General features: G+C 46.0%; 2 protein-coding genes across 3 annotated transcripts; both read left to right on the top strand.

Annotated features, from left to right (window-relative positions):
• Positions 1-2129: 2129 nt before the first annotated feature.
• On the top strand, positions 2130-9695 carry FLCN (folliculin). Of its 2 annotated transcripts, none has more exons than XM_089540562.1 (12): positions 2130-2205; positions 2657-2917; positions 3120-3266; positions 3545-3766; positions 3867-4027; positions 4462-4553; positions 5457-5650; positions 6107-6220; positions 6600-6723; positions 7118-7249; positions 7679-7784; positions 8595-9695. In XM_089540562.1, the coding sequence occupies exons 2-12, from the start codon at positions 2669-2671 to the stop codon at positions 8794-8796; spliced, it is 1743 nt and encodes a 580-aa protein (XP_089396688.1). In that variant the 5' UTR covers positions 2130-2205; positions 2657-2668; the 3' UTR covers positions 8797-9695. The 2 variants fall into 2 exon arrangements, with proteins under 2 accessions (XP_089396688.1, XP_089396689.1); XM_089540563.1 differs by lacking the exon at positions 2130-2205 and adding an exon at positions 2224-2237.
• Positions 9696-10000: 305 nt separating this feature from the next.
• PLD6 (phospholipase D family member 6) lies at positions 10001-13129 on the top strand. The gene is made up of 2 exons (XM_089540268.1): positions 10001-10557; positions 12406-13129. The coding sequence occupies exons 1-2, from the start codon at positions 10131-10133 to the stop codon at positions 12636-12638; spliced, it is 660 nt and encodes a 219-aa protein (XP_089396394.1). The 5' UTR covers positions 10001-10130; the 3' UTR covers positions 12639-13129.
• The last annotated feature ends 1332 nt before the right edge of the window (positions 13130-14461 follow it).

The following is a 14461-nucleotide window of genomic DNA, read 5'->3' as shown; positions in this document are numbered from 1 at the left end:
AAAACACTGGACAATGAGGGGAAATGCTGCTCCTTTTTCACGCCGCACATTAAACCGCCACATGCCATCACTCCCCAGCATTTTAAGCCTCAGTTACAGACAGTAAGATCTCCAAGCTTTTTATTATTGGCTTGATCCCCTTTTCATTTTATCCAAACCCAAGATGTGGCGAAAGAGAACTTTCTCTTCACCAAATAAAACTGAATCTGATTGGACATCCTCTCTAAAAGACGTTGATATGCCAGCGATCCTTTTGCTTAAAAGAAGGCAACGGAAGTCCCCTTAAATCCTTGGATGTCACTGTTAGCATTAATACTGGGTCACTGGTATTTACAGCAATCCTGCGGACATCTTGCACAACTTTAAATAAGCGTGGCACAGTTTTAAATTGATTTCCTGCAAACTGTGGCTTGTTTGTGTCTTATCCTGGCCTGAACTGTGGTTTAGTGTTACATGTGTAGAACCTGTTCGCTACAGTTACATAGGTTTCTATGTAAGCATCGATTTGCAGAGCGGAGCAAAGTTGCATACTGAAGGCCATGGATTGAGTCTCTGGAAAAACCTGTCTGAAGCCCTGAAGATCCGTTGTCTGGAAACATAGACAATACTGAATGAGGAAGATCATCCGAATTTGGTGTAATTCCTGCTCTTGGATTCTGGTTTGCAAAAGGACTTTGGTTGCTGTGTGAATTCATGTGTTTCTCAAATGCAATGAGTCCTGAAAAGGGAGAAGGCATCCGCATTCTGGAAGGTGGCTTGTCATTTGCCAAGCAATACAGTAGGAATAGTGACATTAACAAACGTGGGGAATTATTATTATTATTATTATTATTATTATTATCTAGCCCACCTCCCCCTTTCTTTCACTAATGCCCACTATTCATATAGCACTTCCAGAACGTTTAAACTCCTGTCCTACATACATTACAAACCAGCCCTGTAAGGTAAAAGCTAATCATGACAATAGGGATAATAGGAAAACTGGAGAGAGCTCCGTTACTTTCAATGGTTGCATAGAAGAGGGAGTTCCAGAAAGTGGTGTTTGTTAACCTAGTTGCAATTCACATTTCCTCTTTACGTAACTGTTACAAAAGGGATAGGAGCCTTTTCAATTTGGAAACCATAGATTTTTAAACATGAATTTTATATTTATTGTCCTAACCTATCGTAATGTAAACATCGTGTAGTGATGCAGCTTAATAGTTGCTGTTTTGTGTAACGGCCACGTTTCAACTATGCTGCAACCCACCATGAGCAGAATAATAATAATAATAATTGATGATAATGATGCAAAAAACCAAGGTTATTGTGTCCCAAAAGGTGCAATTGCTTTTTACCCCCTTTTGTTTTGCCTCTAAAGCTCACTCTCCTGTAGGGAATTTCATATTGCAAGCTCTTCTATTATTATTATTATTATCATCATCATTAACCTTTATTTATGAAGCACTGTAAAGTTTGCGCAGTGCTTGCTTTGCAGGCAGAGAGACCTATCTTCACCTGATTGCTTTGCAAAGGGCTGGCTGCAAAACTGATAAATGCAAAATCAATAATGCCAAACCAGCACATTTTGTCACAGAAGATGCACCTGCTTTCATTTCCCTTGCTTTGACTCTAAAGCCCATATTCCACCTCCTTGCCCTTTAAATCCCAGCAAAACCTTTCTGTCACACGCCAGTCACAAGACTGGGTCATACCATCTCCCCAAAGGAGGGGAGGAAACAAAAGGATAAATATTCGAAACCCAACTCCACTGGGTGCTGTCCAACCCTATTAACCATAAATACATACATTATATTTACCTTAGGTGGGCATAGACAGCTGTCTTGTACCTTAGATAGTTTTCTATGGAGCAACCCCACAAATCTCCCCTATTTTGAGAAATGGATTCAACCATGTCCTATACAGAATACAGTTTCGGACCGAATCATTTCCATTTTATAGGGGGAGGCCGTTAAAAGAGTAGTTTAAAAGGACGTCTGGAAGCTATCAAATTAAATTTGTAGGCTTAAGTTACTTCTATTTTAGGGCTTTTCGTATCGTTATCTCTACTGTTGAGTTCTTCAGGGGTCTTCAAAGTCTCCCATGGCGCTTTAATTCCCCCCCTTCCGAGAGAGCACTCAATGGTTCCTTCCAACCAGTCAGTGTCAGGCGCCTTTGGGCAGGACCAGGAGGCTTGAGAGCTGCGCATGCGCGGAGAGGAACCAGGTAAAGTATACGGGTGTTTTCACTTGAAATATGTTTGTATTATAATTTATTATCTGGGTGCATTTTGTGTGTGTAGCTTTCTTTCTTTGTTGCATTGTAGCCTACTATTGTGCTTTACTGTATTTTTCCTGTATTTTGTCTTTGTGTACCTGTGTTTTTGCATTGTAGTTTACTGTTGCATTTTATTGCATTGTGTGTATTTCATGTTTGTGTGTAGCTTTCTTTTTGTAGTTTACTATTGTGTGTTACTGTTTCTTTGTGTAGCTTTCTTTTTACATTATAGCCAACAATTATATTTTACTGTATTTTTTGTGCGTGTTTTGTGTTTGTGTATCTTTCTTTTTGCATTATAGTTTACTATTGTATTTCCCCCTGTATTTTCTGTTTGCTTAGCTTTCTTGTTGCATTGCAGTCGAGGCGTCTAATTCCTCCCTTTTTGGTGTCATTTCAGGAGCGCCTTGAGATGAATGCCATTGTGGTCCTGTGCCACTTCTGTGAGCTGCACGGCCCTCGCACGCTCTTTTGCACGGAGGTCTTGCACGCTCCCCTCCCGCAAGGCGCAGGGAATGGCGACAGCCCCGGCCAAAGTGAGCAAGCGGAGGAGGAGGAAGGAGGCATCCAGATGAGCAGCAGGATCCGATCCCACAGCCCTGCGGAAGGGGCCAGCGCAGACTCCAGCAGCCCTGGCCCAAAGAAGTCAGACATGTGCGAGGCAAGTCTGCATTGTCACTTTGTTCCCAGCTTACAGTCAATGCCTGTGATTCTATATCAATTCTTGCATGCACCCAATCACTTCCAAAAGAAGGAACTAGTCCATGCTATTTCCTACCAATGCCAAAAGAAGGAAATAGCCCATGGTAACTCACAGGTATCCTGTGCGCATTCCTACTGTCTGCTTCTGTTTCCTTGCCCAGGGCTGCCGTTCTCTGCCTGCTGGACACCCGGGTTACGTCAGCCACGACAAAGAGACCTCCATCAAATACGTCAGCCATCAGCACCCCAACCACCCCCAGCTTTTTAGCATTGTCCGCCAGGCCTGCGTCCGCAGCCTCAGCTGCGAGGTAAGCAGATGTCTCCTTAATGGGAGGAAATGGGAACAAATCTCAAATGCTTGGAGTGACAGTTGCCACTCGGAAGGTTGGGTAAACAGAAGGGTCTTCTCCCTTCCAACTGCGATGCTTCCATGATAACGGTTTTGTAATGATTATTCTACAGTTCCTATGTATGGGGTGAGAGACTGAAGCCCCACCCTACAGCCGTGGTGCATCTTATGTTTCTTCTGAATATGAATAGTCATTTCTTTTCTTTTTCTCACTCTCTGTTTCTCTCATCCTTCAAGGTTTGCCCAGGACGGGAAGGCCCCATCTTCTTTGGCGACGAGCAGCACGGCTTTGTGTTCAGCCATACCTTCTTCATCAAGGACAGCCTGGCCCGGGGCTTCCAGCGCTGGTACAGCATCATCACCATCATGATGGACCGCATCTACCTCATCAACTCCTGGCCGTTTCTGCTGGGGAAGATCAGAGGCATCATTGATGAACTGCAGGGCAAAGCCTTGAAGGTGTGGGCATGCTCTGGAGGGGGATGCCAAGGTGCCAGGCTTGTGGCTGTGCTTTCCCCTCCTAATTGCAGTCTCCTTTCTGTTGTTGGTTGTTGTGCAGGTCTTTGAAGCAGAGCAGTATGGATGCCCACAGCGTGCCCAGCGCATGAACACAGCTTTCACCCCTTTTCTTCACCAGCGTAATGGGAATGCGGCTCGCTCCCTCACCTCTCTGACTAATGATGAGAACCTTTGGGCATGTCTCCATACATCCTTTGCTTGGTGATTATTATTAGTAATCTTAGTCCTACCTCATGTCCCTCCAGAAAATTCCGACTCAACATAGTTTTACTTTCTCAGATGCATCAATCAAATGAAATCAGATGCATCTGAGGAAATAGATCAAGTCCACGAAAGCTTATGCTACAACTTCTCAAAGTCTCAAAGGTGTGGCGAGATCCCTTTGCATACTAGTGAGAGTTTGACATCCATGTGCGAATATTGACAATCCCAGGCAACGTTTGTGCAAGTCTTTATTTCCTTACTTGTCCAGGAAGCACATAGGGATGAACACTGATGACCCCATCTAGTTAATTCTCACAGTTGTCACAGGTGAATCCTTGCATTTGGGGGCATTTCATCATTAACCGGTTTTCAGACATTTTTTTAGCATTTAGCGTGTCATCTTTACTTAGATCCTTGTTTAATTTCCTCAGGCTCCTGAAAGCCTGTGGCAGCAGATTGACGGAGAAACTCTTGGAGGGTGCACCCACCGAAGACACTCTGGTTCAGATGGAGAAGCTAGCTGGTAAGTCAGGGATGGGAAGCCTTATCTAATGAAGGACTGTTGACCTGTGTGTTGATCGGATGAATCATAGAATCATAGAGTTGGAAGAGACCACAAGGGCCATCCAGTCCAACCCCATTCTGCCATGCAGGAAATTCAGATCAAAACATCCCCGACAGATGGCCATCCAGCCCCTGTTTGAAGACCTCCAAGGAAGGAGACTTCACTACACTCCGAGGGAGTTTGTTCCACTGTCGAACAGCCCTTACTCTCAGGAAGTTCCTCCTAATGTTGAGCTGGAATCTCTTTTCCTGCAGCTTGCATCCATTGTTCTGTGTTCTAGTCTCTGGAGCAGCAGAAAACAAGCTTGCTCCCTCCTCAACATGACATCCCTTCAAATATTTAAATAGGACTATCATATCACCTCTTAACTTTCTCTTATCCAGGCTAAACATCCCCAACTCCCTAAGTCGTTCCTCATGGAACCATGGAATGGTTATGGCATTGGGGTGAAGGTGGTGCAAAATTTAACCATTTGATATCGCTTAATTCTCACTGTGCCACCCTGTTGCCTCCTTTTATCTTTTTTTGGAGAGCGCTCACAAATTTACTGGTGAGGAAGTGATTCCCAGAGAGATGGTCCAGAGAATAAGAATGGTCTTGAGGCTTGCAGAAACACAGATAGTGTTTGGACCCTTTGAAATTAGATTGACAGCAGACTGGGGGAAATCTAGATTTCAATTCTTGCTCAGCAGAGAAACTGTCTCTGATTAAGTCTTGTCACCTGTACTATAAATTTGCTGTGAGGATAATATGGAGCAATGGTATAAGGTCTGATCCTAGAACACAGTGTGAAGACACATGATATCAGTGAGCTTTTCCGAAGTTGTATATCCTTCTCAATCTCCTTTTCCCCCTCTTGAGATCTTGAGGAAGAATCTGAAGGCTGGGACAACTCTGAGGAGGAAGAGGGGAAATCTCAAAGCCAGACAGAGGCCAGGGAAGGCCATGAACTTGTCAAGAGCCCAACTGACCCCTCTCTCATGGTGGACGGAGGTAGCTGGCACATGGCACCGAGAGGGCAGTCTGTCTTCCGATCCCTCCGGCACTTGAGACAGGTGAGGAATGGGGCATTTAACCTGACATTTACCTTTCTGCTCTGGGTCAATGTTATGTAGAAAAGAGACTCTCAGGATGTTGGGCGGGAAATATTTTTCTCATGATCTACATGTATATGAAGGCTAAAAGATGAATGTCTACATACTCCCATATCCAAAGGGCACAGGACAGCATACAATAAAATCAATGTAAAATAATACATCATAACAGTATAGGTAAATCTCAGTTAAGTAGATGTGTTCCTGGGCATTGCTTTTTAACAGAATCTTTGGTACCAGAGACAGAAATAACACAGAAAGAATTGGTATAGGTTCCTACATCCCAGAAATGAAGAGTAGTTTGAACATATTTCAGCAGAGTTTTTATTCATGAAAATGCAGGGAGGGGTTGTTTTTGTTCTTTGGAGGGAGGGAAGATGTACATAATCTTTACTCTATTTTGTTGTTGTTTTCCAGGTCTTGGGGGCATTGCCTTTCCGCATGTTGGCATGGCATGTGCTCATGGGGAACCAGGTCATCTGGAAAGCACGGGACCCAGACCTTGTCCAGTCTGCTTTTGATGTCCTGCGGGTAGGAAACTGACCTCTCTTCTCTGTATTATAATATGCTAAAAGATTTTGGGGTTGTGATTGACTAAGCTGCTGTCATGTCACAAGAGCTGGGCAGGAGCAAGGAATATTATTTCCTTCCAGTCTGAGGCTGCATCTGTGCTGCAAAATTAATGCTATGGATTTTTGAGATTTGTAGTTTTGTGAGATATTTAGCCTTCTCTGTCTATGAGCTTTGGTGCCACAACAAAGTACAAATCCCAGAATGCCATAGGATGGAGCCATGGCAGTTAAAAGTGGTGTCAAACTGCATTAATTCTGAAGTGTGGCAGTAATCCATCCTGGTCCAGAGTGAAACCTGTGCTTGTACCTGGATTTTCACCTGTTGCTTCCTTTGCCAGACCATGTTGCCCGTCGGCTGCGTTCGAATCATCTCTTACAGTGACAAATATGAGGAGGCTTATCGGTGCAACTTTCTTGGCCTCAGCCCTCATGTGCAAATCCCTCCCCACATACTATCATCTGGTAAGAATAGTTTTCTCTTAGGCCCTGATGCTTGTGCCCACGTTAATACTGTACTGAAGCAATCAGGTCCACTATGATAGTTGTTTTTCAGTGAAGAAGTGCTTACATATATGTCTAAGCTTGCACATTTTGACTTTAAAAAATAATAATTTTGGTATCTAAATTAGAATGATTGCTTTCAGGTTTGTTTTTTGCCAAGACTCTGGAGAATCTCAGGGGCAGAAAATGGGTCCCTGGATCCATCAGAGTGGCTCATCATCAATACTGGTTCTCATTGTTGTGATTCAGTGTTACGTGACCAATTTTAGAGCCTCAGGGCTTACTTTATCATGGGTGGCAACTTAAGAAAATAAGACACGACGGTAAGACCGGGTGTTGTGTTGTCGTCTTGTAGAATTTGCTGTCCTCGTGGAAGTCCGCACAGCCACCCGGTCCAGCCTTTATCCCGTTTTGTTTGATGACGAACAACCACTGAGCAAATATGAATTTGTGGTCACTAGTGGGAGCCCTGTGGCAGCAGATAGAGGTAAGCAGTTTGTGGCTTGGTAACATTGGGAGATTATCACAATGTTGTCAACATATGCATTGTCATGGAAGATCAGAGAGATTGCTGCCATTTTATTTGGAGGAAGTGGTTGTAGCAAAGGGGAGGTATCTTCCAGATTCCTATGTTTATCTCCACAGCTAAATTGGTGGAAGAGTAATACACCTGTTCCAGAAGAAATACGATTTTTGTGAATCTGACCCACTTAGCTAGTTGTTGGCATATATATCATAAGTAGGGCTGTTTGTTATTGTTTGTTTTCAAGTCGTTTTCGAATTTTGAATAAGTAGCTATTTAGCTGAGATAGAAATCTGGAAGTGTGTTCGTAAACATCGTATTCCATGGTCGCCAGCTACTGATGGAAGGAACGCTGCATTGTCGGTAGCTAATTTTTTCTCTTTCTGGATGCAGTCGGTCCCACCATTTTGAACAAGATTGAGGCTGCCTTGACGAATCAGAATCTCTCTGTGGATGTTGTGGACCAGTGCCTTGTCTGCCTTAAGGAGGAATGGATGAAGTAAGTCTCTCCTTCCTTCAGCTTCACAGAACACCTCGAACTCAGATCCTCCACTGCCCTGAAGAGAGTAATGTGGTTTTCGTCTTCTGCAGTAAAGTGAAGGTCTGCTTCAAGTTCACCAAAGTGGAGAGCAGGCCCAAAGAAGACAATGCATTTCTTAATCGTTTAATGTTATTTTAGGTCTTATACTGTCTTAAAGTTGTTAGGCTGGTTTTATTGCTGCCTTGAGATTTTGGGATAACACCACCATAGGCTTTGCATTGGACTCTGTACAGATCAGGGTTTGAATTCTAGCTTGGCTATGGAAACCCTTTAGGTTGTCTAGGGCGAATCATACACTCTCAGCCCAAGAAAACCCCATGATAGGTTTGTCTTAGGGTCGCCATAAGTCAGAAACCTAAGCCTGAACTGCAGCTACAAGGTTGTGAATTCGATCCCAGGGCTCCAAGGTCGACTTTCGTAGGTTGGTAAAATAAGTACCCAGCTTGTTGAGGGCAGTTGGTTTACAGATTATATAGGTTTTTGTGGGTTTTTCGGGCTATGAGGCTGTTTTCTAGAAGAATTTATTCCTGATGTTTCTAGAACATGGCTTCATGGCTCGAAAAACCCACAAAAAAAATAAGGATGATGTCCATGAAAGCCTTCAATTTCACAATTTACAGTTTGGAGCGTGCCAAGTTCAGTGATAAGTGGTTCACAAATGAAAACGCTATTGCTAATATCAAACATGTTTGAAGGCACACAAGAAGAAACTTTAAGGGACTGGCTGTTTATATATCTATTTTTCGTTGTTGTTGTTGTCTTCTGCAGTAAAGTGAAGGTCCTTTTCAAGTTCACCAAAGTGGACAGCAGGCCCAAAGAAGACACCCAGAAGTTGCTGAGCGTCTTGGGGGCGGCCGAAGAGGACAACGTGAAGCTCCTGAAATTCTGGATGACCGGCCTGAGCAAGACCTACAAGTCGCACCTGATGTCCACCGTGCGCAGCCCGACTTCGTCGGAGTCTCGAAACTAAGCTGGAGAGGCTCTAGAGAAGGACTACTTGCGTTTAATGTCTGTGAGAGTAGCATTGGAGATCCATTGCTGCTCAAATCTGGAAAACAGAGATGGGAGAGGACTTTGAATCCTATTAGGGTGACTATAGGGTCCTATTGTGTGACCACAAAAGGGTGGCCATTCACACTATGAAATAACTTGGTGTTGTTTCAGGGTTGTTTACACTGTTTAAACTGGTGCATTTGGCACCTGATCCCTTAGTGGTCCTTTTTAAAAGAATTGCAACGACCCGCATCTCAGTGTGAATGCGCTATCGGATCGATTCAGATTGTGCGGCCACTGTCCATGTGACTCCATTTTGATCCGCAACAGTGGCGAATGGGAACTTCAAGTCAGATTTAAATGCCACTGAGAGATTCGCCACCTTAAAACGTAGTTTTGAATCGGTTCACAGATGCGAATCCTTCCGTACGAAAAACCCTAAGTGTGACTGACCCCAAAGACTTAATGCTCTTCATTGCTAACACTGGATTCTGGAATCCCCTTAACTTCTGCGACTCATCATGAGAAGGAAGTACTCTCCCCTTGAAACACTTATTTAGTGCCATTCGACGCAGGAGTTTCAGTGTCAGCCATCTTGCTGAGCGCTTATTGAAGCCTGAAGGCACTCTGCCATTTTGGCCTTTCTCTTTTGATGGTGGCCTCACAGAATGGACTCCTTAATCTATCATTTGGCAAATGCAGGCCTCTATTGCTCTTATTTCACTTTTAATGGAGTGCGTTCCATTCCTTCCTGTGAATTTGTCCCTAAATTAAGACTGAAAGATGGAGTAAAACTATTTATAAAATGTACTGTTCATACTTGAAAGTGTCTTATTTACACCTTGAGGGCAGGTTAAATGTTGCCTGAAAACTACAGTTCCCAGAATTCCCCAGCATTGAGGCAGGGGCGGATAAAGCGGTGTCATAAACTGGATTATAAACTGGCTGATAATAATGCAAAGTTTTATAATGTTCTTATAGTGAGAAGTTATAATGAGACGTTTTTTGGGGATTTCAGTCAGTCTGAGGTGGGAAAAAAGGCGGTAAACTTTGGCGTAAGGAAAGCGAGGGAGCCCTAAAGAGCGGGAGAGCGCATGCGCATTGAAGTCAGGGGAAAAGCGGTAGGCTTTGGAGTGAAGGAGGCGAGGGAGACAAAATGGCGGAACGGCGCATGCGCCTTTAAGTCAGAGGTGTAAAAAAGGCGGTAAACTTTGGCGTAAGGAAAGCGAGGGGGACCAAAATGGCGTGAGCGCGCATGCGCCCTGAGGCCGGAGTCGGAAAAGGCGGTTGAGGCGCCCGCTGAGGGAGGCGATGTGGGGCGGGAAGGGTCGGCTGCTGCTGGCGGTGGCGCTGGGGATGGCGCTGGAGGCGCTGGCCGGCTGGCTGCGGAGGCGCCGGGGCGAGCGTTGCCCTTCCTCCTCGGTGCGCGAGGTGCTCTTCTTCCCTTCGCGGGCCACCTGCGTCGAGGGGCTGCTCTCCGAGGCGCCTCCTTCTTCGTCCCCGGAGCCCCCTCCCTGCGGCTGCCCTCTGCCCCACCGAGAGAGCGCCCTCAGCCGCCTCCTGGCCCGGCTCCTCTCCGCCCGGCGCTCCCTCGAGCTCTGCGTCTTCGCCTTCTCCAGCCCTCAGCTCCGGCGCGCCGTCATCCTCCTCCACCGGAGAGGCGTCCGCGTCCGCGTCGTTACGGACACCGACTACATGGCCCTCAATGGCTCCCAGATCGGGCTCCTCCGCCTCGCAGGTGACTGGAGCCGCACTCGAGCAGGAAACCGCTTTGGAACCGCGTTAACGCTTTGTCTCGCTCTCGGCTGTGGAATTCTGGGAGTTGGAGTTTGTTGTGGGGCCTCCAACTCCCAGAATTCCACAGCGAAGGGCCGGACAAAGAGTTAAAGCGGCTCCAAAGCGGGTTATGACTTGCCCATAGAGAACCATTGGGAAGGAAGCATTCTCCTCCTATTATCCTCTATGGGCAAGTCTGGCTTCCCCATGATTCCCTACGGGCAAAGAATCCCTTATGATTCCCTATGGGAAAGTGTATAGATACTGACCCATAAGTATGGTTTCTCTCTGGGCAAGGATTCCCCAAGGATTCCCTATGGGGCGAAATAGCCCCCTTGATGCCCATGGGAAAGCCTTTCTCCAGTGATTCCCGATGGGCACTGACCCACCATCACTTCAGTTGTATTGTTTTAAGTATTGTCATGCTACCTATCTTATGGTTGTGCTTTTATTGTGTATGTGTGTGTATGTATGTGATATGTGTGTGTGTGTGTGTGTGTGTATATATATATATATAGGGTTGTAATCCCGCCTCGATCCACCTGGGAGAGGTGGGAAGATGGATGGATGGATGGATAGATAGATGGTAGATAGATAGATAGATGATTGATAGAGAGATAGAGAGATAGATGGATAGATAGATAGATAGATAGATGATTGATAGAGAGATAGATGGATAGATAGATAAATAGATAGATAGATAGATAGTACTCCCCAGTGATTCTTTATGGACAAGTCTGGTTTCTCTATGGGCAAGTGGTGTCATTTGTTTTAGTATATCCCTGTTCTGGGGATTGCTTGCCCATAGGTTCCTCCATGTTTCTCTGGGGTGAAACTGCAAATAAGGGGGGAAAGGCTATTCCTTTGACCTGGGAGAAAGTCTCTCTAGGAACCTCTTGGTCCTCCAGTGCAACTCTATGGCCGGCTTCCAGGCGAATGGAGCTGGAGGCCTTAGAGATTCCTAGAGAGAAGGTATTAATCGAACTCCCAAACAATCAAAGCCACAAATGTGGAGGGCCAACTGCAATTCAGTTTTAATTGTCATGTTTTTAACTGTGTGGGGGTTTTTTTTGGGGGGGGGTAAATTTTTAGCTTGTAGGCTTCTTTGGCTCAAGATCTGAGGAGGAAAGTGGGCTACAAACAAATGTAATCAATAAATAACAGTAAACAATGCAGGTGTCGGAGGGCAGGAGCAGGGGATGGAGACGTTTCTCCTTTGGACAGGATGGCCAGAGGCCAAGGAGGACAAGGCACCTCAAGTTGAAAGGCAGCTTTGGACTTCAGCTCCCAGAATTCCTGGCTCTTGGCCAAGCAGCCTGGGGCTTCTGGGAACTGTAGTTCAAAACTCCTGGAAGACCAAAGTTTGGGAATCGCTCCAGCCCTCGTTGAGAGAGGAGGAGCATGACTTGAGCTGTGGCTTTAGGGTTGAATCCCTTTTCCTTTTGAGAGCACTGGGCTTTGGGAGGAGTGGAAGAGGCCCTGTTTTCAGTTTGTGTTAGGTCTGAGGTTCCCTGTCTCTGCCTTATGGTGATATTGTAAGGTATTAGTATCTCAAGGCACCTGTTGCACTGTATCCATTTTACACGCATCTTCTCTTTTGCTAGCAAAGAGGTGCAGGCCCTATTTTGCTCTAAGTTAATGTGGTTTTGTGGCTTGATTAGCACAGTTGTTTAGGAAACATAAGATGAAGAGTATGAGTAACTTGATTTAAATCAGCCTTTTTGCTGAGTGAAGGTTAGTTCTGTTTTAGAATACTGATGTAAATTTGAACATGCGACATTGAATGTCTTTTTCCCTTCTGCTCCTTTAGGGATCCAGGTCCGTCACGATCAAGAGACCGGCTACATGCACCATAAGTTCGCCATCGTTGACAGAAAGATACTGATCACCGGCTCCTTGAACTGGACCACGCAAGCCATCCAGAACAACAGGGAGAACGTCCTGATCGTGGAGGACAAGGACTGCGTCAACATTTTCCTGGAGGAATTTGAGAAGATTTGGGAGGACTACAATCCGGCTAATTACAAGTTTTTCACCAAATGAGGAAAGCAGGCATCGAACAAAACTGTTCCTGGTACAGAAAGAGAGCTTAGCAAGCAACGGAAGATTATTCCACACAAGTTATTTTAAAATACAAGAGTTTAATGGGGAAAGATAACCTACTGTCATTTTTAAAAAGTAAGTTGTTCTTTGATAAACAGAACATAAAACGTATGTTTTATTTATTGAGAAAAAGTCAGAAGTCTGGAAGTAACACATAATTCAGATTGCCTAAGAAGGTCCGGAGGAGGAATATGTTCTTATTTGTTCCCTTTGCACCTGGAAAGTTAGTTTTCCAAGGAGAAAGGTTTTGTTTTAGCTGCCTCCCAGAGTTTCTAGCTTCAATACACTAGATGTTGTGTGAAAGCGAAGGAAAGAGAGACTGTGTTCTGCAGTGATAAAGCCAAGGCAGGAGAGAACCGTTTCCTTTCCCCACTTTTTGGACTTCCAACACGTCAACTTGGAAATAAACACCTACACATGTGCTTACTTCACTGGTGCTTTCTCTGTTGTCTTTCATGTTTGGACTTAACAGCCAAAACCCTACTTGACGCTGTGGGGAGGTGAAGGTTTTGTTTCCATGGGAGGAGACAGAGACGGCCTCCTCTGCCCGGCTGCCTCTCTCTGGGTGCAGTAGCTGGGAGGCTGCCAGGCACAGCTCCATCTTCCTGGCCACTGACTGCTGCAGAAATATGCTTCTGAATCCAGTTCATAGTCCCAACGAGAGTAACATTGATTCTGTTGGTGAGTGAACACGCAAGTCTTGTTGGGTCTGCTTTAATTGGACCAGGAGTTAGATTTAGGTCAGTGTCAGCATGCAGAATGTAGCTAGGGGCAAAAGTCTGAATGGACTCCCCAACTTGTTCTGCCCCAGAGCGAATACATTGCCTGTTTCTCTGCAGGGACGTTGGGTCGATGTCTGCACGTGTTCCTGAATCCAAATGTTGCTTTGGTTTGCCATTGCTGCCTTTCCTCTTTCAGCTCCGGCAGTTGCTCCCTTTCCTCTCCCAGCTCCCTGGCAAACCCAGGACAGGTCGCTGCCTGGCAAGCTCCGCCATTTACCTCAATGTCCGCACCAGTTCACAGCCCAGAACAGTTACAGAAAGGTTTTTCCCTCCTTGGTGCTGCTGTGATCCGAGTGCCCTGTATCTGACCTCAGAGGAGGGAAAATCTTTAACCATTCCAGTTTGGGAACTGGCCTGAACTTTGAGATAAATGGTGGCTCTTGCCTTGAGTGTCCATCCCCCCAAATGTGCTTGAAAGCTAACTTAGGTGTGTTACAGACCACCCCTTTGGGGCGGCCTGCAACCGGCCCTTTCCCCGCTGTATCAGGGCCTCAGCTGCCACAACGGCAGCCTCCGAGGCCCTGATCCACCGCTTTCCAGGCTGTGGGGAAGAGGCAAAAGGCTGCTTCCCTGCGGCCTGGAAAGCCCCAAGGACACCCGATGGCGGCAGGGAGGAGGAGAAAGGGGCCGAGTGGCCCCTTTCTCCCTTGCGTCCCTGGCACAGCTGTCTAAAGGCTGCGCCAGGGACGCAAACCTCAGAAGGAGCTCCGTTTTGGAGCTCCTTCTTGCGCCACGGAAAGGGCGCTCTAGGCGCCCTCGCGCGGTGTGACGTCACGTCTGCGTTGCCTAGTTTGGAGGCGGTGCATTCGTGACGTAATGGCGGCCCCCGTGTGGAATGGGCGCTGCCATTTTGTACGGACTGGGTCCGTACTAGGGTTAGGGGCGTCAGGAAGTGACACCCCTTTCTAACCCTAGTACATCCCCAGGACGTACTATTATGCCCATTTGTAACGGGCCATAGATTCTTAAAAATAATACCAG

This window comes from Sceloporus occidentalis, unplaced genomic scaffold, assembly GCF_023333645.1.
Source record: "Sceloporus occidentalis isolate IW3139 unplaced genomic scaffold, rSceOcc1.0.p SCAF_10, whole genome shotgun sequence".
Classification (NCBI taxonomy): domain Eukaryota; kingdom Metazoa; phylum Chordata; class Lepidosauria; order Squamata; family Phrynosomatidae; genus Sceloporus; species Sceloporus occidentalis.
This window is presented reverse-complemented; position numbering and strand designations above follow the sequence as displayed.